We start from the raw sequence: 22,003 nt of genomic DNA, 5'->3' as shown, positions 1-22,003 counted from the left end.
TGGAATAAACCTCACTTGATCATGATGTATAATCTTTTTCATATGTTATTGGATTAAATTTGCATATATATATATATATATTTGTATCTATATATGAGGGCTATGACTCTATAGCTATTTCTTCTAATGTCTTTGCTTGTTTTTTTTTTTTTGTATCAGAGAAATACTGTCCTTAAAAAAGTGAGTTTAGAAAATATCCCCTCCTCTTCTGGTTTTGGAAAAATTTCATATTGAATTGATATTATTTCTTTCTCATGTGTTTGATAGAATTCAGCAGTGAAGCCATCTGATTCTGGGGTTTTCTTTGTGGGAAGGTGTTCTTAATTATTAATTGAAATTATGTAGTACATACAGCACTACTCATATTATCTATTTTTTCTTCTGTCATTTTAATAGAAGTCTTCCAAGATATCTGTTTATTTTGTTGAATTCCAAATTTAATGACATAAAGTTGTTCATACTCTTCCCTTATTATCTTTTAAATATATTTGGTTCTGTACTGATGGACTCTCTTTCTACCCTCAGGTTGATAATTTGTGTTTTCTGTTTCTTCTTGATAGGTCTGGTTAGAGGTTTATTAATTTTAGTAATCATTTCAAAGAATACTGTTTATTTTTTTCAATTTCATTGTTCTCCACGCTAATCTTTATTTTGTGTTCAATTTGCTCCTCTTTGTCTAAGTTCCTTTTCAGAGAGCATAAATTACTGATTTTGAATCTTTCTCTTTTTGAGGTTCCTCATCAATCCTTACAGCTTGGCTAGGACTTCTATTTCTGCTCTGAAAAAATTGCACTTTATTAGTTTTCCAGTTAAATTGCAATATGAGTACAAATAACTGGGTCTTATGTACCTAGCTCAGAAACACAGTCCAGTCCGTATGTACTTCAATGACAGAATAATAACATTTTGCAGAATAAATGCCCTACATTTATTATAAGTGTCCTAAGCAAAAATTGTTAGTAGAGTTTGTGAGGCCCAGATAGAAGGGGCTCTTTAAAACTCAGTTCAGCTCCTTTTCCCCTTTAAAAGAATTACCATCCAGATGATGTTTGATGTTTCTGACTTGGCATCATGCTGTGGAATAAAGATCAGAAGTTTCAAGTCAGATAACTCAGATGTTTACATTTTGGGTTATTTCTTAGCCTTTCTGAGCATGTATTCTGGTTTGCATGTGGTATTACCTGCTCTCCACCCTTTCCTCTTCAGGAGAGTCTATCTGACACTCACATCCATGGTCATTTCTCTTATTATGGGCTTTCGTACTTAATGTACCTTCCCTTTGAAGCAATTGTCAAAATTTCACTTTTCATTTAATCATGTAATTATTGATTTAACCTCCGTCTGCCTCCTAACGTTGCAACCTCGGCCTGAGACTGTAGGCTACACGGAGCCAGGGACCAGGAGCGTTTCCTGTACCCGGGCTCACTCCATCGCGGTGCACCAGAGTCTGGCACAGTGCCTGGCACACAAGCAGCCGGCGAACAAATAAATGACAAAGGGGTTGCCGCCTGTGGCCCGAGCTCAGCAGCTGGGTGTGGAGGGAAGCGCCCAGGCCCTCAGTTCCCGCCCAGGCATCGGGATAACAATCCCCACGGGGCGGCCCAACCCGGAGATCCCGATCCACGCCCTGGGGCAGCGCTTTGCCAGGTGACGCCACTCGGGGGTGGGACTTCCGGCCGCTGAAGTTTAACAGTCAGGGCGGGAGCCGGAAGCCCAGCGCGGAGCGGGTCGTGCCGCGGCGCCCGGTGTGCCCCGGCGGAGAGGTGAGGTTCCGGAGGGCCTGGGTCAGCGGGCCTCGCCCGCTGTGTCCTTGCATGTTCCCGAACCCCGCCCGCCCTCCGGCCACCTCGGGGGCGGGGCGGAGGCCCCGGGTTCCCCGCGCCGGGCCGCCCCGCGCTCCGGACGGTTGCGGGGCGGGGGCGCGGCACGGGTTTGGCGCGGAAGTTCCCGGAAGCCGCGGGCCGGGGTCGCGCACCCGGCTCTGCGACGCCCCCCGCCGGCCTCGGAGGTGGCCCGGGCCAGCTGGGGTGTGTGGGTGGCGGCCCTGGGGGTGTGCTGCCTCCGAAAAGTTTGCAGCTGCTCCACAGTCCGTCCTCCTTTTTGCAAATCTCTCAGCTACGACTCGTGTAGGTGGCGCTCGAATGCATTGTACAAGGGAACCCCAGTTAAACAAGTAAAATGCATTTTTGATGAGTGCAAGTTGGAGAACTTTCATTGGTGTAAAACTAAGGGTTGTTTCATGTAGCCGTTATCCCCAAATTCGGGGCCGGCAGGCCGTCTGTTACCGCCCTGGGTCCCGACTGCTCTTTCTGGGGGCCCCACTTTGAAAGGCTGATGTAATTTGCCTCTCCCTTCCGTGTGCTCAGTTCTCGGAAGACCGAGGTAGGTGGGCAGATGGTCCCCTTCCCGGCTCCACTTTCAGAGAAGGAAACAGACATCAAGTGACTTGGCCAAAGTCCCTGTCACCCCAACTCGGGGGCACATCGTTTGAACCCACTTTTTCAGAGCCCTGGCTTAGGGGATCTTTCCACTACACCACGCCACTCACCGGGGGTGGTGTAAGATTACAGTTGTGTTTACTGGGTTTAGAGATCGCCTTTCTTGCTCTTCACTGTTCCTTGAGTAGGGAACCAAAAGGGCTCCTTTGACATGTTAAGGCACCAAATCTAAACACTATGTCTGTGGTGCAACAGGTGACTGGCTTTTAGTAGCACTGCAAGTATCTGGCAAATGAATCACGTAAGTGGCTTTTCTAGTTATCACTAGCTTTAGCTTTTTTTTATAAACAACATTAACTTTTTTTTTTTGTCTTGAGAATTAAAGGGCCCTATAAGTTATCATTCCTCTAAGTTGTCCTTTGAAATATACTGGACCTAAGTGCACTGACTTGGGAACCTGTCTGTGACATCACTGATGCTGTGCTGTACTCTGGCACCCTCCATACCAGCAAGGCGTGGGGCATACATTTCTAGGTCCCCTTCTCTTCCCTTCCCCTTCCTCTCATGTATTTTTGAGCACTTTTTTTTGACCTATCATATGTTACTGTTTGCTGCTCTTTAAAGTGTCTGTCTAGAGTAGCGTTTTGGCTTCCTGCCTGTAGATTGCTTTAATTTGGGAAGTCACTTTATCAGCATTGTGGTTGAACTGTATACTGTGAATAAATAATGTGAGTGAGGGCGTTGTAGACCAATAATTGGCATAGGGACTAGTGACATCTGGGCTGTATCTGCTAATTTTGGAATTATTTGGAAAAACTAGAGTGTCTGGATTCAGACCTGCAGGAGTGCTACAGTTTATGATACATTTTTAGAAAGATTAGGAGGTTACCAATCCAACACTTATTCATGAGGACCTCCTGTGTGCCAGGAATGTGTTTCAGGAAGTAGTAAACAAGACAGAATATCTGTTCTGAGGATCTTTGTTTTGTTCAAGTTGTGGGGAGGGAAGGGGCAGGCAGACATAATGAGTAAAATTAGAATTGTAAAAGAGGAGCAAGTGCCATGAAAAAATGAAACAGGATAATGGGATATAGAGCAACTGGTATGGGGCTGCTTTCCTCATGCTTATCAGAGTAAGCTTTTCTGAGGAGGAGACATTTGACCCGAGACTGGAATGCTATGCAGGAGACGACCATAGGAATTCTGGGGAAGGAGCATTCCAGGCAGAGGAGGAGCAAAAGGAAGACAGGCAGGCCAAGAAAGAAGGCGAGTGTGAGTCTGGGGGCTCCAGGGAAGAGCTTTGCACCTGGCTAGGTAGGTCAGCTAAAGCAAGCTAAGAAGGCTGGATTTCATTGTAACAGCTGTGGAGAGCCAGGGGAAGGGTCACAGATCACTCCAGCTACTTTGTCGTGACACTTTGGGGACAGAAGTGGACAGTGGTGCCACTTGTCTTGGATTAGATGCTTCATTAACTTTTTTTTTTTGCCTAACTTTGTTTTTTAAAATATATTGTTTTAAACTATTTGTAGGTGCAGTCATGCAGGAAAATCTCAGATTTGCTTCATCCGGAGATGATGTTAAAATATGGGATGCTTCATCCATGACATTGGTGGATAAATTCAACCCACACACATCACCACATGGAATCAGCTCATTATGTTGGAGCAGCAATAGTATCCTTTAAAAAAGATAAAACACTCTTCGTTAGGTTTAAAAACCAATGGAACTTTTTTTGCATGTGACCCATAATTTGTAGCTCTGAAAGGTAAAAAACAGTTTACTAAACAGTATATCATGAATACACATCGATTTCTCTTTTAAAAAATTTAGTTATAGCCCATTGCATTGAAAAACACTGCCATATATGTATATATATTAATTATTATATCCAGACCATATAATTCGTTTTGTTATCTAGAGTTTGTTATTGAATCAAATAGAATAAGGTAGGTAATGATGGGAAAAATTCTGAAAGGTTTTGGAATGAGTTTTTGAATCTATGTTTGAATATTTGTGGTTCTTGTCTGGAAATTAATGATAGAACTCAAAGACAGAAACGAAGCTTGGGTGAGGAGATAAAAATTAAAATTGACCTCCCCCATCTTACAGATATATTCTTGTATTTTTTTCCCTTTCTATGTATGACAAAGGTAGTCTTATTTCCCAAATATTCAGAGAAGTTACTGAATTTTTCTAAGCTTTCTCTGTTTCTGATCCACACCCTCCTTGTCTTAGTAAACTCCGATATGCGGATAAAATAAATGAGGCAGTGAAGCTTAGAAATCAGGATTCCTCAGCCCCTCACTCTATTGACATTTTGGGCCAGGTGATTCTTTGTTATGGGGCCTGTCCTGTGCATTAGAGGATGTTTAGAAGCCTTTCTGGCCTCTACCCACCAGATGCCAGTAGCCCCTAGCTGAGAACCGCTGTTGTCAAAAAGTACTCATCACCTTTTGTATGCATTGCTGTGTTAAAAATTGTCATTCTTTTGTCAAACTCCTACATATAGTTTCTTAAACCACAAATTAGGTTTTTCCATGTCTGATCTTATCAATACCAAAGTATTAATATTCTGCTTCTTGATGAAAATGTGATTGATTCATAAACGAAACCATTGGAAGTTTTCATGTTCAATCTAATTGTTAATGCAAATATATAACAAAAACGATGATTTCTCTTATTGAATTAAATTCACTTCATCATTCCTTGAATTTGTATTATGGTAGCAAAGTTAATTACCTCAGTGCTCTATTAATCAAACTCATGGTGCAGTGACTACATGTTTGAAGTACTCTCCAGAAGTGAAGTGGGGGGAACTGTTTTAAAGAGGGACAAATATGTGAGGTTGCTTCTCTATTACTGGATTTTTATTATGTTTAGAGGTTAATTTTTCTCTGTTACTGCATTAGAGAAAAATAGCATTACTTAGTAAGATGTATTATTTTTGGTTTATTGTATTCCAGGGAGTTTTAGTAACAGTTGGCATTTACTGATAAACCATTTAATGGTCTGTGAATAAAACTGTTGTGACTATGAGGAGGTATCGTATGACTTGGAAACTGGTCTTATTTCTGTATGGTTTTCCTGTGCAGTAGATGTGCGCTGAGAGCCTTCATCTAATCTTATTCCTAATGCAGCTTTGATCCCTTCCATGGAGGTTAGTTATTGATGAACGAGGACTTCCCACACTCAGAAACTTGGGGGCCACTTCGCATGGGTTCCAAAGGCGGAGTTCATGGTGACATGCTAGGGAGATTAGTTTTCTTTGCTTTTGGTCCTTGAGATAATGTTCCTCACTTTCTCATGACTTCTAAAACTACATGAGAAATACAAGAGGTTACTATTTTACCCTCTCATTATCTTTCTGGTTTTTGTTTTTTTTTTTCATTTCTATATTGTAAGGAGAAAAGTAGCAGTAAACAAGGAAGAAGCCAAATAAAGAGAAATGATATATTTTCCTCAGTGCTGTAATACGTAGGTGGAAATGATTTTGTTTAAGTCATCATGTATCATAAAATCACAACCCACGGTCTGTTCACAAAATATAGGAATGTTACATAAATCATCCAAAAGTAATGCAATTAGAACTTTGCTTGTTTATAAGCATTAATTTAAACTTCTGATATTTTAATGTGTTAGGACTTTCAAAATGAAACTCTTGTTCTCGGTTATATTGTATTTAATTATTTTAGTTTTAAAATACATTGCTTTGTTTTTACTGATTGTTCCACATAAAATAAGGTAAATATAATTTTAAATTTATTTAAAGTAAAAATTTTAAAAATGTAATTATATTAAATTTTAAATAACTTAAAATTTAATTTAAAATAGAACTCTTCCATAACATAAATAGTTGCTATTTAACCACATTTATTTATATTTGCTATACTTACTGTAATATTTATTCTTAATATATTTAAGATTGAAACATTCTATCACAAAAATTCTAGTTGTGAGAAAATACCAGCTTTTATTTTTTTAGTGGACAAATAGGAGACTAATATAGCTATTTGCTTCCTGACTTAAATGGGTACCAAGCACTGTGTTAAAAACTGTCCTGAACAGTGTTTATAGACGAAAAGGCTGATTCATACATGCTGATGGTGCTTTTATTATGCTTTCATTCTTGAAGTATAAAATTAGACCTTCTGGCTTACTCTTTGAAAATGGAGTAGTGTTTCACTTGGGTTACATAGCTTTCAAGTGATAGCAAAGCCAGAAAGGATAGTTCTTCCCTGTGGTGGTAGTAAAGAGGCTTAGTAATTAGTAAACTGACCCATTTTTGAAAGCTAATGTATAAGCGATGCTCATTTGCTTTTCTGCTTAGGTTAGTGTGCTTGCTTTTATCGTTACAATTCTCGTATTAACAGTCTAGTGCTAGAGATGCTCATGGATTGTTTTATGCTCCATAACTCTACCTTTAGACAACTTCCTAGTGACAGCATCTTCCAGTGGCGACAAAATTGTTGTTTCAAGTTGCAAGTGTAAACCTGTTCCACTTTTAGAGCTTGGTGAAGGGGTAAGTGAAAAAAAAACAAACAAACAAAAAAACCTAAAAGAAAATCTTAGTTCTACTTGGGTGGCAACTGCTTTTTTATTGTGGTGCTTGCAACTAAATATAATGGTGTTTAAACACATTTTTCTTAACCTAAACTCAAAATAATACCATAACACTTATCGATGAGATGGGTACTGAAACATCTTTAAGTAAAATAATACTGAATCTTAGGGGAGCAATCAGGGATTCAGGTTTTGTCAACTAGGCACTCGCTTTCTCCATTTTTCCTCTGTGGGAGGTTCCCTGGTGTTGTTGCCTTTTTAAGGACCAAGTCCCATTTAAGTCACTAGTTTGATATGACCAGAAAGCCCTAATGATGGTAGCCCTGCCTTCACTGACATTGGGCTGAGGACTGTCTCAGCTAAGGAACCCAATCTGACATAGCTTTCTGCTTTTGCTTCTGTCCATACTGAAGGGCCTGCCTGAGCCTCCGCAGTGGCGACATTACCTGGAAAAGATGGCTTTGTCAAAATGAGCTTTGGTCCCAGAGCATTTAAATGAAGCTTTCATTGCATATTGTTTGCTTATTCTTTTGTTTTATAAAGTAATCTCTCTGATTCAAGATATTGCTGGCTACCTCATTTCCAATCTATTGGAAGCTATTTCTTTTTTAAATAAGATATAATCTAAATAAAAAGGTATAAGATGTTGGTAGCTTGTTCTTTTTTAAGTTTCATATTTTCCTAGCAGACCCTAAAACATTATGAATAGTCCTAATTTTACACTGGAATAGGTAAGGGAGCCCAGATTTAAAAAGGACGTTTGATTTCTATCAGTTCTTTCCTAAAGATATCCAGTGGGATTGACCCAAAGTTCATTTCCAGCCCATATATGTTGGAGGCTATGGCAGAGAGAATGCTAAGGGTAGAAATGGAGTTTGAGACCTTCTGCCTATTCAAACTCAGTTACGTAAAATTGAAGCAAAGAGCATCCCTGGTTGATAAAAGTCAAAGTGTATATCCTTTCAGAGCAGGCAAAACATTTTAGTCATCATCTTTGAATCTTTAAATCCTGTCAAAGACGGCTGACAAAAATTTGTTTAATTAAATAGCATCAAAATAATTTTGATTTCCTCTGTTACAATATGTATTATGCTACTTTTGCATCATGTCTTAGAACCAGTTTGGTACCTTTTTGTTTTTTGTTATTAAATTATGAAAATAGATGATATTCACAAATTGACACAATTCTACAAATTTTGTGAATATTCCATATCAGTTGTTGCAGTTAGTTCTCTTTCCCATAGTTAAGAGATCGCATCAGGATGCATGTGGCTGAAGTGGTCATTATAGTTATAATTTGAATCTGCTTTAATCTACTTATAAAATATTTTGCAAACATTGGTTCTTTAACCTTTATCAGTAATTTATTGTAACATATTAGTGTGTTGAAAACCTTTGTAGGATCCAAGTTCTTTTACTCATGTGCTATTTGAGATATTAGACCTTTCCTATATAGGAAAATATGATTCTTATTTAAACATTAATTTTTGAGTAGAACTTTAAGTTTGTATTTATTTTCTTTGATTTTGTATTTTCTTAAAAGTGGGCAGATTGGTATTAACAGTGTTATAATGGATGTGATAGGCTACTATATAACCTAGAAATTTGACCAGCTGTTATTTTTAGATTTTAAAAACTGCACCCATTGCTTGTGTTTTGGGATGTAGGATTCCTGTAATAACTACACGATTTCTATTAATTATTTAAGTTCATTAGCTACATTAATAATGTATTAACAAAAAGAATCTTCTATCATTAGCATAAGCCAGCTATAAACATAGCTTTTGTTCTGAGCCCTTAAGAATAATTTGAGTTGTTTTTGACAATTAGAATCCTAATATATTTATCTTTGATGGATATCATTCTTGTCTATTTTCTTTAAAGGTTACTTATATAGCTCTTAGTAAACTGTCCTGATTTGCAGTGATAGCCACATTCTAAATCTTATTAGTTTGTTCAGACCAAATTTAGTTCCTATGTGTGTATGTATGGTGCCTAGAAGAGAAGTATACCTACTATACTGACAAATTGACCTAATGTGCTCCTGTTTATATGTGTTGGTAATTTTGACTCTTCGTCAAAATCTAAGAGCAGTAAGAAGCTTGAGTGTAGGAGCCACTTGCAGCTTTTTAAGAATCTGGTGCTCTCTTGAGTAGAGGATGTTTTTGAGATGCGTGGACTCTCAAGGTAGGAACAGTAGTTCTAGTCCTCATTTCTCATTTCTCAGATGAAGAAACATAGGCTCATAAAGGTGAGATGACTTGCCTAAACCTGCATGTTTTGCCTTTAGATTTTACCTAAGTCACAAATATTTCCCCTTTGGAATTATTTCTCCATTTCCCCCCCCCATAGCATTCAACTGGAGGTAAGAACATTAATGTAACTACATAGTGTACCTGAAGGTTAAATAGGAAAATACATGCACTATTGTGTTCTGACGGATGGGCACCACCAGGTAGATGACACTCAGATAATAATTATTGTGAGAAAAACTTTTAGCCATTTATGTTATAAATATATATTGAGCATGGATATGGTCTTTGCTCTTAAAGAAACTGACAATCTGGTGGAAGACAGATAGTAAACTAGGAAACAGAATACCCAGATAGTGATAAGTTGTTGTGTCGAGAACTAAAATAGTTAAGATATTGAGATAGCAAGTTACCTTAGGTGGCCAAGGGAGTACCCCTGAAGAGATGGCATTTAAGGTGCTGTCTTTTGACCAGAAAAAGCTGTTCAGCCAAAGTTCGGGGCAAGAATAGCTGCTGTTGAAGCCTTGAGGACAAAATAGAGTTGTTTTTAAGGAATGCAAGAAGGTCATTGTGGCTGGAGAATTAGTGGGTGAAGAGGAAAATGAGAGATAAGGTAGGAGGGGGCCAGATGAATAGATAGGGCTTTGAAAGCCAGGTTAATGAGTCTGGAATTTATTCTAGGGTTGATTAGAAGCCATTGAAGATTTTTAAATGGGAGAGATATGATCAGATTAACATTTTTTAAAGATCACCCTACTTATGGAGAACAGGATGCGCAGGAGTAGAAGCAGGACAGCCAGTTAAGAGGCTGCTGTTGTGGTTCCACAGGGTTTGGATTAGAGTGTTGGAAGTAGTCCTGGATATTGGGAGGGCCAGCTGGGATTTATTTTAGTGTCGGAGTTTAGAGAATTTATGGTAGACTTGGGGCAGGCAGAACGAGGACTCAAGGCAAATTTCTGGAATTTTATCATGAAAAACTGGGTGCATGGATGGTGTCTTTACATACATGGGGAAGAGTGTAGAGTCAAGTTCTGATGACTCAATGTTTAAGAATTGGATTTCTTAAGGGGAGATTTGCCATGAGACTTTGGGCAAATATCTTGTCCTCGATGGAAAACTTTCCTTATCTGTAAAATGAGGGACAGACACATCCTTGAAAGTCTTCTCTACCATTAGTATTTTCTGAGCTGTGGTTTGATTGTAATTCAGGGTATCCTGCGGAAATGTAAGAGCAGGCTTTAGTAGGGGAGATATTACAGGCAGGTAAGCCCTGATGGGAGGCCAAGACTTGCTGGTATTTTCTAAGCTTCCTCTGTCACCTCTGTGTATGGCAGAGAACATGAATCTGGTTGATTTCTTGAAGTCTTTTTTAACTCCTTACAAGCTATCGGATCCATGTGGAAGATTAGAGGTGAATCTTTAGTATAAGTATTAGCATGTTTATAACATTTAATTCAACAAATATTTATTAAGTGCTTACCAAGTACTGAATAAGACTTTAAAGTCATCTCTGGGCTCTGTTAAAGTAACTTTCTTTTTCTTTAATAGCAAAAGCAGACATGTGTCAGTTTAAATTCCACATCTATGTATTTGGTAAGCGGAGGCCTGAATAACACTGTTAATATTTGGGATTTAAAATCAAAAAGAGTTCATCGATCTCTTAAGGTAAGGAACTTGGGTGTTGTTGTTTTGTAATGTTACAGAAATGGTTATCTCACAATGTGCTTAGTTACCAAACTTTTAATGTTGAGCTTTTATAATAAAAGTAAGATGCTTCAGCATTGAAGTGAGATTTGTTAGGGAAAATAAAGATTCTGTTTCTTTACAAAGTCATAGATATTGTATTGGATCTCATATTCTTAATTTTTTAGATGGGAGCAATGCCCTAAATGTCCTCTTTCTTCTCATCAGATATTTTTTCTTTGATTTAGAAAAGGAATAAAATGTAGAGACATTTCCAAACATGCTTGGAGGACCATTTGAAAAGGTTATGTAATAGTTATTACAATATAAAAAGTGTAATATAATAGTGGCATATTATAGTTACTATTCTTGGCATTATATTAATCTGATTATTAGATACAAAGGTTAGTTTGTTTATATTTGTAATGTATGGCACGAAACTGTAAAAAACTAGACTCCTAATCCTGATCCCTTTTCTGTGTTCCTGCTAGATTTCTCTGACTTGATGTTGGAAAACGTCCTTGTGAACTCAGTTTGTTCAAAACCAGTTTTATTGTTTCCAAGTGGATTCCCCTTTGGATTGGGAGACAGCCTAATATAGAGGGAGGCAAATAGGCTTTTGGGTTTGACCTGGAATTGAATCCCGGCTTTGTCACTTAGCAGTTATGTGAGCTTGCACAGGTTTCTTAACCTTTCTGTGCCATTTAGTCAACTCACCTGTAAAATGGGAAAAACTGACATTTTCTCCAAGATTGTTCTACAGATTAATAATGATATATGGCTCTGGGTGGTGTGCCTCAGTTGGTAGGAGTGTCGTGTACACCTAAAGGTCATGGGTTCGATTTGTGGTTATGGCATAGACCTAGGTTGTGGTTCAATACTGGTGCCTTTGGGGGGCATACTGGAGGCAACTGATTGATGTTTCTCCCCCCCACCCCCCCAATAAATAAATAAATAAATAAATAAATAAAATCAATGAAAATGTCCTCTGGTGAGGATTTAAATAAATAAATAACAATAATAATATATTAAGCTCCCAGCGTCAGTAGGTACTCGACAAAGGGAAGCAGCTGCTGTCATCTCTCAAACATACCTTGCCCTTCTGGCTTTGGGGCTTTTGTTTCTTACTCTTTTCCATTTTGCAGGGTCTGGTTTACTTCCCCTAGTTTAGCTCTTCTCATTTCTTTAAGGTTGAACTCCAACTTTATGTCTTGCATGAAGCTTCCTCTGTCAACTCAGTTCACAGTGATGCCTCTTTCTCTTTTGTCTTGACACTTTGCCTCTACCACCACTCACTTAGCTTTGTTCTGCCATTTTCATGTTAATTTAAATGTCCTGTCTTCTCAATTGAACAGTAATACTTTCAAGGGCAGGACGCTCCTGATAGTCAACTCGCAATAAATGTTACTTGTCAGTGGAAGTGAATTCTGTGAGGGAGACATATTGCCATTTAGAAAATTACCTTTCTATTCTGTCTCTCGTTTCAGAGTGCCTGAGCATTATTATAGTTATGAAAAATAGATCTCTGTTCCCTGAGACGACTTGGTGTTGATCAGATAGTTTTCTGCTTATTTGAGTAATTTTTAAAATTTGAGGAAAATGTTAAAGCAAATATTAGATTGACAAATGGATAATATTTATAAAACACAAAATTTGCAAAAACATGAAAATATGCTTTTTGAAGGTTTTATGGCACTGTATTTCATTTTTTTCTTTCAGGATCATAAAGATGAAGTAACTTGTGTAACATATAATTGGAATGATTGCTACGTTGCTTCTGGATCACTCAGTGGTGAAATTATTTTGCACAGTGTAACCACTAATATTTCTACTACTCCTTTTGGTCATGGTAGTAGCCAGGTAAGTATGGGTTTATTCAAAATAAAGTTGATAAGATAGATTTTGAACTCTTACATAAACCAATGAGTTTCAAGTTTTTAAAGTTAAGTATTTAAAATAAGCTTGATTGAAAATAAACTAATTCATACTAGATTGAGTATACTTACTTTATTGAGTTCAATTAGGCCATTGAATATAACATGATCCTAGATTATAACTATGTATAACAAAATACAAATACTGATAACAGGTTAAGCTCAAAACATGAATATTAATCTTTCTATAGACATTACAGTTATAGAAGTGTTGCATAGCTCAAATTATGTTAGCTACAGGACAGGTACTTAAGTACTCTGATGGGAATGTGATAATTGAGTGTGTTTAGGCACAGGATATATGGAGTTTTGTTTTTTTGGTTACTATAAGTATATCATAGTTCATGTATTGCTACCAGGTTAATACCAGGAGTATGTAGGGAAATGTTTTGTTGTTAATCCTCACCCGAGAATATTTTTTCCATTGTTATTTTAGAGAGAGTGGAAGAGAGGGAAGAAGAGGGGGGAAAGAGAAAAAGAGAGAGAGAGAGAGAGAGAGAGAGAGAGAGAGAGAGAGAGAGAGAGAGAGAGAAACATTGGATATGAGAGAGACACATTCATTGGTTGCCTCCCACACATGCCCCAACTGGGGCTGGGGATTGAACCTGCAACCCAGGTACGTGCCCCTAACAGGGAATTGAACCTGAGAACCCTCAGTGCCTGGACTGACACTCCAACCACTAAGCTACACTGAGGAGGGTTGTAAGGAAACTTTTTTTTTAAATATATTTTATTGATTTTTTACAGAGAGGAAGGGAGAGGGATAGAGAGAGAAACATCGATGAGAGAGAAACATCGATCAGCTGCCTCCTGCACGCTCCCTACTGGGGATGTGCCCACAACCAAGGTACATGCCCTTAACCGGAATCAGAGCTGGGACCCTTGAGTCCGCAGGCCGACACTCAGTCCACTGAGCCAAACCGGTTAGGGCAGGAAACTTTTTATAAAGGAACTAGAGCAGCGGTTCTCAACCTGTGGGTCGCAACCCCTTTGGTGGTTGAATGACCCTTTCACAGAGGTCGCCTAAAACCATCCTGCATATCAGATATTTACATTACGATTCATAACAGTAGCAACATTACAGTTATGAAGTAGCAAGGAAAATAATTTTATGGTTGGGTCACAACATGAGGAACTGTATTTAAAGGGCCAGAAGGTTGAGAACCACTGAGCTAGAGGCTCGATGCACGAAATTTATGCAAGAGGAGGCCTTCCTTTCCCCGGCTGCTGGCACCGGCTTCCCTCTGGCACCTGGGACCCAGGTTTCCCTCACATCCCTGGCTTTGTTCAGAAGGTCATCTGGTCTAATTAGCATATTACACTTTTATTATTATAGACTAGGGGCCCGGTGCACGAAATTCGTGCACTGGGTGTGTGTGTGGGGGCAGTGTCCCTCAGCCCAGCCTGCCCCCTCTCACATACTGGGAGCCCTCAGGCGTTGACCCCCATCACCCTCCAATCACAGGATCGGCACCTTGCCCAGGCCTGACGCCTCCGCCAGAGGTGTCAGGCTTGGACAGGGGACCCCCATCTCCCCCCGATCACTGGCTCTGACCCCCGCCCAGGCCTGAGGTCTCTGGCCCAGGAATCATGCCTGGGCAGGGGACCCCCATCTCCCTCTGATCGCTTGCTCCACCCCCCGCCCAAGCCTGACACCTCTGACCCAGGCTTCAGGCCTGGGCAAGGGGACCATCATATCCCCCCAATCCCCGGCTCAGGCCCCGCCCAGGCCTGATGCCTCGGCCAGAGGAGTTGACCCTCATCACCCTCCGATCACCAATCACCAGATCGGCCCCTTGACCAGGCCTGAGGCCTCCGGCAGAGGTGTCAGGCCTGGGCAGGGGACCCCCAGCTCCCCGCGGTTGCAGGCTCCGCCCCTGCCCAGGCCTAACGCCTCTGGCTGAGGCATCCGGCTCGGGCAGCGGGGACCCGCAGCGGCAGCAGCCCCGCGATCGTGGGCTCCGCTTTAGGCCCAGGCAAGGGACCCCTAGCTCCCGGGACTGCCAGCTTCAACCGTGTCCAGCTCCCATCGCTGGCTCCACCCCTACTTCCTGCTATCACTGGCCAGGGCGGCAAAGGCGCCTGATTCTCCGATCATGGCTGGGGGGCAGGGCAAAGGCGACCCCAGGGTCGCCTTTGCCCTGGCCCCCAGCTCTTAGCTCCCCCCTGGGTTTCCAATCACTGTCAGTGGCAGGGGGCTTCTTCCTGCTTTCCCTTTCGCCTCCCTGCATTGTGCCTACATATGCAAATTAACCGCCATCTTGTTGGCAGTTAACTGCCAATCTTAGTTGGCAGTTAACTGCCAATCATAGTTGGCAGTTAATTTGCATATAGCCCTGATTAGCCAATGAAAAGGGTATCGTCGTACGCCAATTACCATTTTTCTCTTTTATTATATAGGATATTAGCCAAATTTTTTCTTCAAGAAAATTAGTCTATAAAATTCTTAATACATTTAAATTCTCAAGTAATCTAATTTTTTACTAACTTTCCATGAAATTCTCCACAGAAATTTCTAATAAGGTGCATCTTCTTTCCATTCTTACTTTTAATTATAATCACTGTGGCCATAATTATTATTAGATAAAAGATGGGAGTGCCTCACTTTTGAAAAGCAGTTTTTTAAATCATTATATTGAGTAGTATATATTGAGTAGTATATATTTAATGTTTAAAGAAAATATATTGGATATTAAAAATGCATTGAAAAGTGTATTTTTTTCAAGTTTCATTTGTATTGGGGGAATAAAAGAGATACATATAAATGATAATATCGGTGATTGATAAAAAACTTATGGAGATTCAGAACAGTGAGATAGAATTATCTGATTGGGAATAAAATGGGGAATATTAATGGAGGAAGGACTTCAGCTGGGTGTGAGACTTAATTGTTTGTTTTATTTTTACTATGATATAAACTGGCCTCCTTGCCAATCACTTGATTCTAACTTTTGTATTAGAGGTAACTCTTTACATGCCTACATTCTAGTTGGAACCATATCCTGTTTTCTTTGTCCTCAACCATTGTCCAACTTTGTGGCTTACATTGAAAAGATCCTCAATAACATGGGAATGGATGAATACTAAATTTAGAGATAACAAAGATTTTAATAGGCTAATATAGAACTTCGGGGGAGAGATATTATTTATTTCCTTAGATGACCAAAGTCTTTCTCCATGCCTAGTCCAGAGCATTGACTCTTCATCCTTTGTGGTTTAGTTGATTTTTTATTATGCTTTAGTTGTTGAATTTCTAGCACAATCAGATGCTCAGAATCAAACAAATATATAAATATCTAAAATATGTTTTAAATACAAATATTTCTTATTCTCTGCTAGTGTTTCCTTATACTTATTTGTGATTTGGCTGTGACTGGGCCTTTTATTTAGGGATATTCTAACCCTAATGAATCAATGTATTATGTTTTTTTTCTATGGAAAAAAAGAGGAGATTGAGTTAGCTGTACTTCAAGTTAGTAATATCATGAAAAATATTCAATTACTAGAATATTGGTATGTCTTGGGATCATCTTATGTAGCCCACTAAATGATTTTATGGTATTGATTGAAACCTGTTACTCTCTAAACCAGAAAAGTCCTAAATCCTGTGTGAGTTCTGTGTCTGTGGTTGGCTGTTATTTATATAGTTTATATAAAACGTTCTTATGAATGCTTACAATTACATAAAATTTATTCTTCTTTTTATAGCCTATTCGGCACTTGAAGTACTCCTTATTTAAGAAATCGCTGCTGGGCAGTGTTTCGGATAACGGAGTAGTAACTCTTTGGGATGTGAATAGTCAGAGTCCTCACCATAACTTTGATAGTACTCATAAAGCTCCAGCTTCAGGCATCTGCTTTTCTCCTGTCAATGAACTGTTGTTTGTAACCATAGGCTTGGATAAAAGAATCATTCTCTATGACACTTCAAGTAAGAAGTAAGTGTGGCATTTCTTAATTTAGCAACAAATAATTATCTCATTAGAAGTTATACTTGTGATTTGTATAGACTTATGATTCATTAATGTTCAGGAGCTCTAAATTTTGTGTACTTGATATCTGGTAAGGTAGATTTTTTTTCTTCTTCCCATGCAGAAAAAATAGATGAGGTGGGTATTCTTTTTTAATTATTATTCTGTTAACTTTTTTAAAATTTGAATTTACTGGGATGATATCTCATCTAATAAAAGACAAACATGCAAATTGACCATACCTTCGCTATGCCTTAAGCCATGCCCACCAGCCAATCAGAGTGACTATATGCAAATTAACCCAACCAAGATGGCGGCCGGCAGCCACAGAGCTGGAGCGAGCAGGAGGCTTGCTTGCTCCAGTGATGGAGGAAGCCGAGCTTCCCGCCTGCCACGGCCGGATCTGAGCTCCACTGAAGGCAACAAAGTTTCAATTATAGAAGGTAAATAAATCCCAGAATAAAAAAAGAAAAAGAAAAAAAGGAGAGGCTGGGAGCTTCCATTGCCGGGGGCTTGGCCAGCCTGAAAATGGCCCTCAGCCCCTCACCGAGACTGGCCAGGCACCCCAGTGGGGACTCCCCCACCCTGAAGGGGGTGTGACCAGCCTGCAAACAGCCATCAGCCCCTCACCCAGGCTGGCCAAACCTCCATGAGGTTAGGGTCCCAACTGGGGGGTGCTTGACCAGCCTGCAAACAGCTATCAGCCCCTCACCCAGGCTGGCCAGGCACCCCAGTGGGGACCCCCACCCAGAAGGGAGTGTGACCAGCTGCAAACAGCCATCAGCCCCTCACCCAGGCTGGCCAAGGCACCCCATTGGGGACCCCCACCCTGAAGGGGGTGTGACCAGCCTGCAAACACCCATCAGCCCCTCATCCAGGCTGGCCAGGCACCCCAGCGGGACTCCCACCTGATCCGGGACACCCTTCTGGGCAAACCAGCTGGCCCCCACCCATGCACCAGGCCTCTATCCTATATAATAAAAGGGTAATATGCAAGCTGACCCTAACAGCAGAACGACTGGGAATGATTGGTAACTATGACACACACTGACCATCAGGGGGCAGATGCTCAATGCAGGAACTGCTCCCTGGTGGTCAGTGCACTCTCACAAGGGGAGCTCTGCTCAGCCACAAGCCAGGCTGACGGCTGCCAGTACTGTGGTGGTGGTGGGAGCCTCTCCCGCCTCCTCAGCAGCGCTAAGGATGTCAGACTGCAGCTTAGGCCTGCTCCCTGCTGGCAAGTGGACATCCCCCGAGGGCTGCCGGGCTGCCAGAGGGATGTCTGACTGCCAGCTTAGGCCCAATCCCCCGGGGAGCAGGCCTAAGCCAGCATGTGGTCATTCCCTGAGGGGTCCCAGACTGCGAGAGGGCACAGGCCAGGCTGAGGGACCCCCCTCTCCCCAGTGCACAAATTTTTGTGCACCTGGCCTTTAGTTGGTTAATAAAATTACATAGGTTTGAGGTGTACAGTTTTATAATACATCATCTGTATATTGCCTTGTGTGTTCACCACCTCTGGTGAAGTCTTTCGTCACCAATTTATTCTCCCTTTTCCCTCTTCTACCTCTCTACCTTCCCTCTGCCTTTCTCTCTTGTAATCATCATACTGTTGTTTGTCTTGCCTATGAGGTTTTTGGTTTTTTTCCTTAACCTTTCACCTTTTCACCCAGTCCCCCAATCCCCCTCCCCTCTGACAGCTGTCAGTCTGTCCTCCGTATCTATTGAATCTGTTTCTATTTTGTTTGTTAGTGTATTATGTTCATTAGATTTCACATATCAGTGAAATCTGTTGGTACTTGCCTTTTTCTGGTTGGCTTATTTAGAGCACTTCTGGATTGTGAATGTTGAAGGATAGCCTGCTAATGATTTCATATCTTTATTTTAACATGTATGCACATTATTCTTTTTAAAAATATAATAAAATATGATTAATTTGCTTTAAAATTAATTCCTTATGTAAAGCAGGGTGTCTGAACGACCAGCATTTTGGGCTGGGTGATTCTTGATTGTGAAGGACTGTCCTGGGCACCGTGGGATGTTCAGCAACATCCCTGGCCTCTACCCATTAGATGCCAGAAGCACTTTCCTAGTTGTGACATCCTAACGACTTCCAGTTGAGAACCAGTGGTCTAGAGCTAAAGGGCACATAATCTAAGTATCTGAGTTTGTTGTGTCTTCCTGTACTTCTTAGATTTATAAGGGTGCTTGGTTAGCTTTTAAAAAAGCTGCAAAAATGCTACAGGTGTATTAAGATACCTAACAATATATAAAAATCCTGTAAAAAAAAATGGTAATGTTATTTCTAGGGAAGGACCCACTCTCCTTATTAGAAGTTTACTGTTACTTATTTTACACTCTTTTTTCTTTTTACTATTTTTTTAACTAATTTACTAAGAGACCCGAGTCAGTAAGGCATTTCTCTCTTATATCGGACACTCCAATAAAGAGCTCAGCTTCAGCAGGTCGGTATCCATATTTCTCTCCTTGCTTCCTGAGGATCAAGCCACATGGGTTCAGTTAGCTTTTTGGTCAGGAGATACAGAACTAAGAACCAAGTAGCAGCTGCTCTCCTGTGAAAGGTCATAGTCCTCTTGAGGCTTAAGCAGGCCAACAAATGGAAAAGGAATACTGGGAGACTCCTTAATTCTGAGGCTAGAGCCTTTTTTTTTTTTTTGGTGGAGTAGCACCCAGGAATTCTGTCATATTCATTGCCAAGGTAACAATTATTTAAAGAAATAGGTACTGCTTCTAGAACATGTAGAGTGAATAGGAAAATAGGATGAAGTGTTCAGCAGTTCCTTTATATGCCATTGCACTGAAATGTCTCTACTTCTAAATGTATGCTTTAAAATAAATGTTTGGAATGTGTATGCTACTTGCCCAATTCTAAGTATGTTTGGGTTTGATATGCAACAGTTATTTATATGTCACATAAGCTTATATACCTGGATACATTCATATATCTACATAGACTTACTCTCTTTCCAAAGGCTAGTGAAAACTTTAGTGGCTGACACTCCTCTAACTGCAGTAGATTTCATGCCTGATGGTGCCACTTTGGCTATTGGATCCTCCCGTGGGAAAATATATCAGTATGATTTAAGGATGTTGAAATCACCAGTTAAAACCATCAGTGCTCATAAGACATCTGTGCAATGTATAGTATTTCAGTACTCCACTGCTCTTTCTAAGGTAAGATATTTTCTTTCTGAGTTTTTTCTTTTACTAAATAAATCTAGCTCAGAATATAGATATTTTATGTTGTCAAACACAGTGTAGTTTTGCATCATACTCATTTTTATATAAAAAGCATTTAATATAATTTTAGTACAAAGCCATTTGATACTTGGTTTTAAAACTATTTTTTTTTAAATTTTATACTTAATTTTCATATTTCCCTCTTCATATTTTAAAAGGCTTTTTTGGTTCAGAGGGAAACTCTCAGCTATACTAGCAAGCTTAAAATTTGTAAGGAAAAATATATACATATTTTTAATCTAATAGGGAATTTATAAAATATTAATAACAGTAGGGAGCATTAGAAACCTGAGCTTTTAAATATTCCATTACATTTCAGTCAGGTTTAAGTAAAGACTCTTCAAGTAAGGCCTCAGCTGTGAACAAACGGACTGTTCCTGTGAGTGCCACCAGTGGGGGAGCTCAGAGTTCTGGAACTGTCAGAGAAGCCACTGCCACGGCCACGGTTCTGCCACAGCCCATGACAACAGCCGTGGGGAAAGGCACAGTTGCTGCCCAAGACAAAGCAGGTAAGTGGTGCTTACATATAGTATTTGGAGTGACCCCTCCACCCCAATATATATAATTATACTTCCTTCAGGAATCAAGAACTCAAATTCACTCGAGTATTTAAATAAAATTATTAGTAAATATCGTTGAAGAAATGAACATTTATAACTTCAGCTATAAATTCTTTAAAAATTAATGAAAAAATATTTTTCTTAGTCTATTTAGTTGAACTTTTGTTGTAAAAAATATTGATTATCTTAAAAAACACAATAATGTCAACTCAAATTATTCTTAATACTAACTAGACTGGGTGACTTTACATTGTGTCTTCAGGTTAATCAGTAGAGAATGCAATTTTGACGTCATGATTTGATCTCTGAGGATTTTTTTTTAAAAGCTATTAATGGCTCCTTTTATTTCTTATTTTAGAATGAAAGGTAAATTAAGTGATGAAATGAATATATTTAAGTATTAAATAGTGCCTGGCTCATATTAAGCCACATACTAGCAATTTGTTAAATAAAAATAAATGAAAATATTACAATTTTAAATAATTTTTTTCTATGTTGATAATCAAGCATTTCTTAAAGAGGAATTTATTTAGACATTGTGAAAGTATAATCTGATGATAAGCTTCCCCATGCCTACTATAGAATATATTCTTTGCCTGCAGTAAAGATCATATTCCCTAAATTCCTAAAAACCTTCTGGTTTTTATTTTAAGAAGTATACTACACTGTCAACATGCAACAGATAGTTTTAAAAGTGTACATGGTACATATGCCAGTATGTTTTCAAAATAATTGAAATGGATGTACCCAACCATGTCTTTTTAAATTTTTAGGACAAGTACTTGACATGGACAAAAATATTTGTTGGTGCCTTTTCAGTCAGAGTTTACTATTTCCAAGTATAAGCAAAAGTTTAATTTGTTAACATTCATAATATGGGATAGTTTTCTTAAAGTTGTAGGTATATTCACTACAAATTTTCTGTGAATAACTACATTGTCCTCCCATAGAAATTATTACATATTACATGGAAAAATAAATGCTATCCACCTAAAAGAAGAAAGTCTTTTTGAAAATTACTTTGAGTAATGTTTGCCAGAAATGTTTAATTAAATATATTAAAATTTCTATTATTTTAAAATTTTAATTTACTATCAATTTTATGCATATTTTTAAAAAAGTAAACAAAATATTTTTCTCATTTACTGTAAATTTTATGAAGTCTGTATTCATTTAGTTTTTAATGAGGCTATGTTTAACAATGACAGCATTAATTAGGAATTGAAGACTTGGGTCTGCAGGGTCACTGATTAACAGCTCTTTCCTGATTAGCAAAGTTTCTGGCAAAATGAATTTTTGCTTTGCATCCATAGTTAGAAATTCTGTTCATTAATTTTATTTTGAAAT

General features: G+C 39.2%; 1 protein-coding gene across 4 annotated transcripts in view; it reads left to right on the top strand.

Annotated features, from left to right (window-relative positions):
• Positions 1–1,610: 1,610 nt before the first annotated feature.
• The window catches only part of NEDD1 (NEDD1 gamma-tubulin ring complex targeting factor), a 34,414-nt gene continuing 14,021 nt past the window's right edge, over positions 1,611–22,003 (top strand). For 2 of the 4 annotated variants that reach the window (XR_009451136.1, XM_059681920.1), the window contains exons 1-8: positions 1,611–1,763; positions 3,968–4,111; positions 6,863–6,957; positions 10,799–10,915; positions 12,653–12,793; positions 16,576–16,805; positions 19,829–20,030; positions 20,416–20,605. Coding sequence is in view for 3 of the 4 variants with exons in the window: in XM_059681920.1 (XP_059537903.1) it covers positions 3,976–4,111; positions 6,863–6,957; positions 10,799–10,915; positions 12,653–12,793; positions 16,576–16,805; positions 19,829–20,030; positions 20,416–20,605 (1,111 nt within the window). In the remaining variant the exon portion in view is untranslated. Of the gene's footprint in view, positions 1,764–3,967; positions 4,112–6,862; positions 6,958–10,798; positions 10,916–11,198; positions 11,238–12,652; positions 12,794–16,575; positions 16,806–19,828; positions 20,031–20,415; positions 20,606–22,003 lie in introns of those variants that run through there. The other 2 variants (XM_059681921.1, XM_059681922.1) reach the window with 2 other exon arrangements.

The sequence above is a fragment of the Myotis daubentonii genome, chromosome 2 (assembly GCF_963259705.1).
Source record: "Myotis daubentonii chromosome 2, mMyoDau2.1, whole genome shotgun sequence".
NCBI lineage: Eukaryota > Metazoa > Chordata > Mammalia > Chiroptera > Vespertilionidae > Myotis > Myotis daubentonii.
Note: the sequence above shows the minus strand (reverse complement) of the source record. Positions and strands in the feature narration are given on the sequence as shown.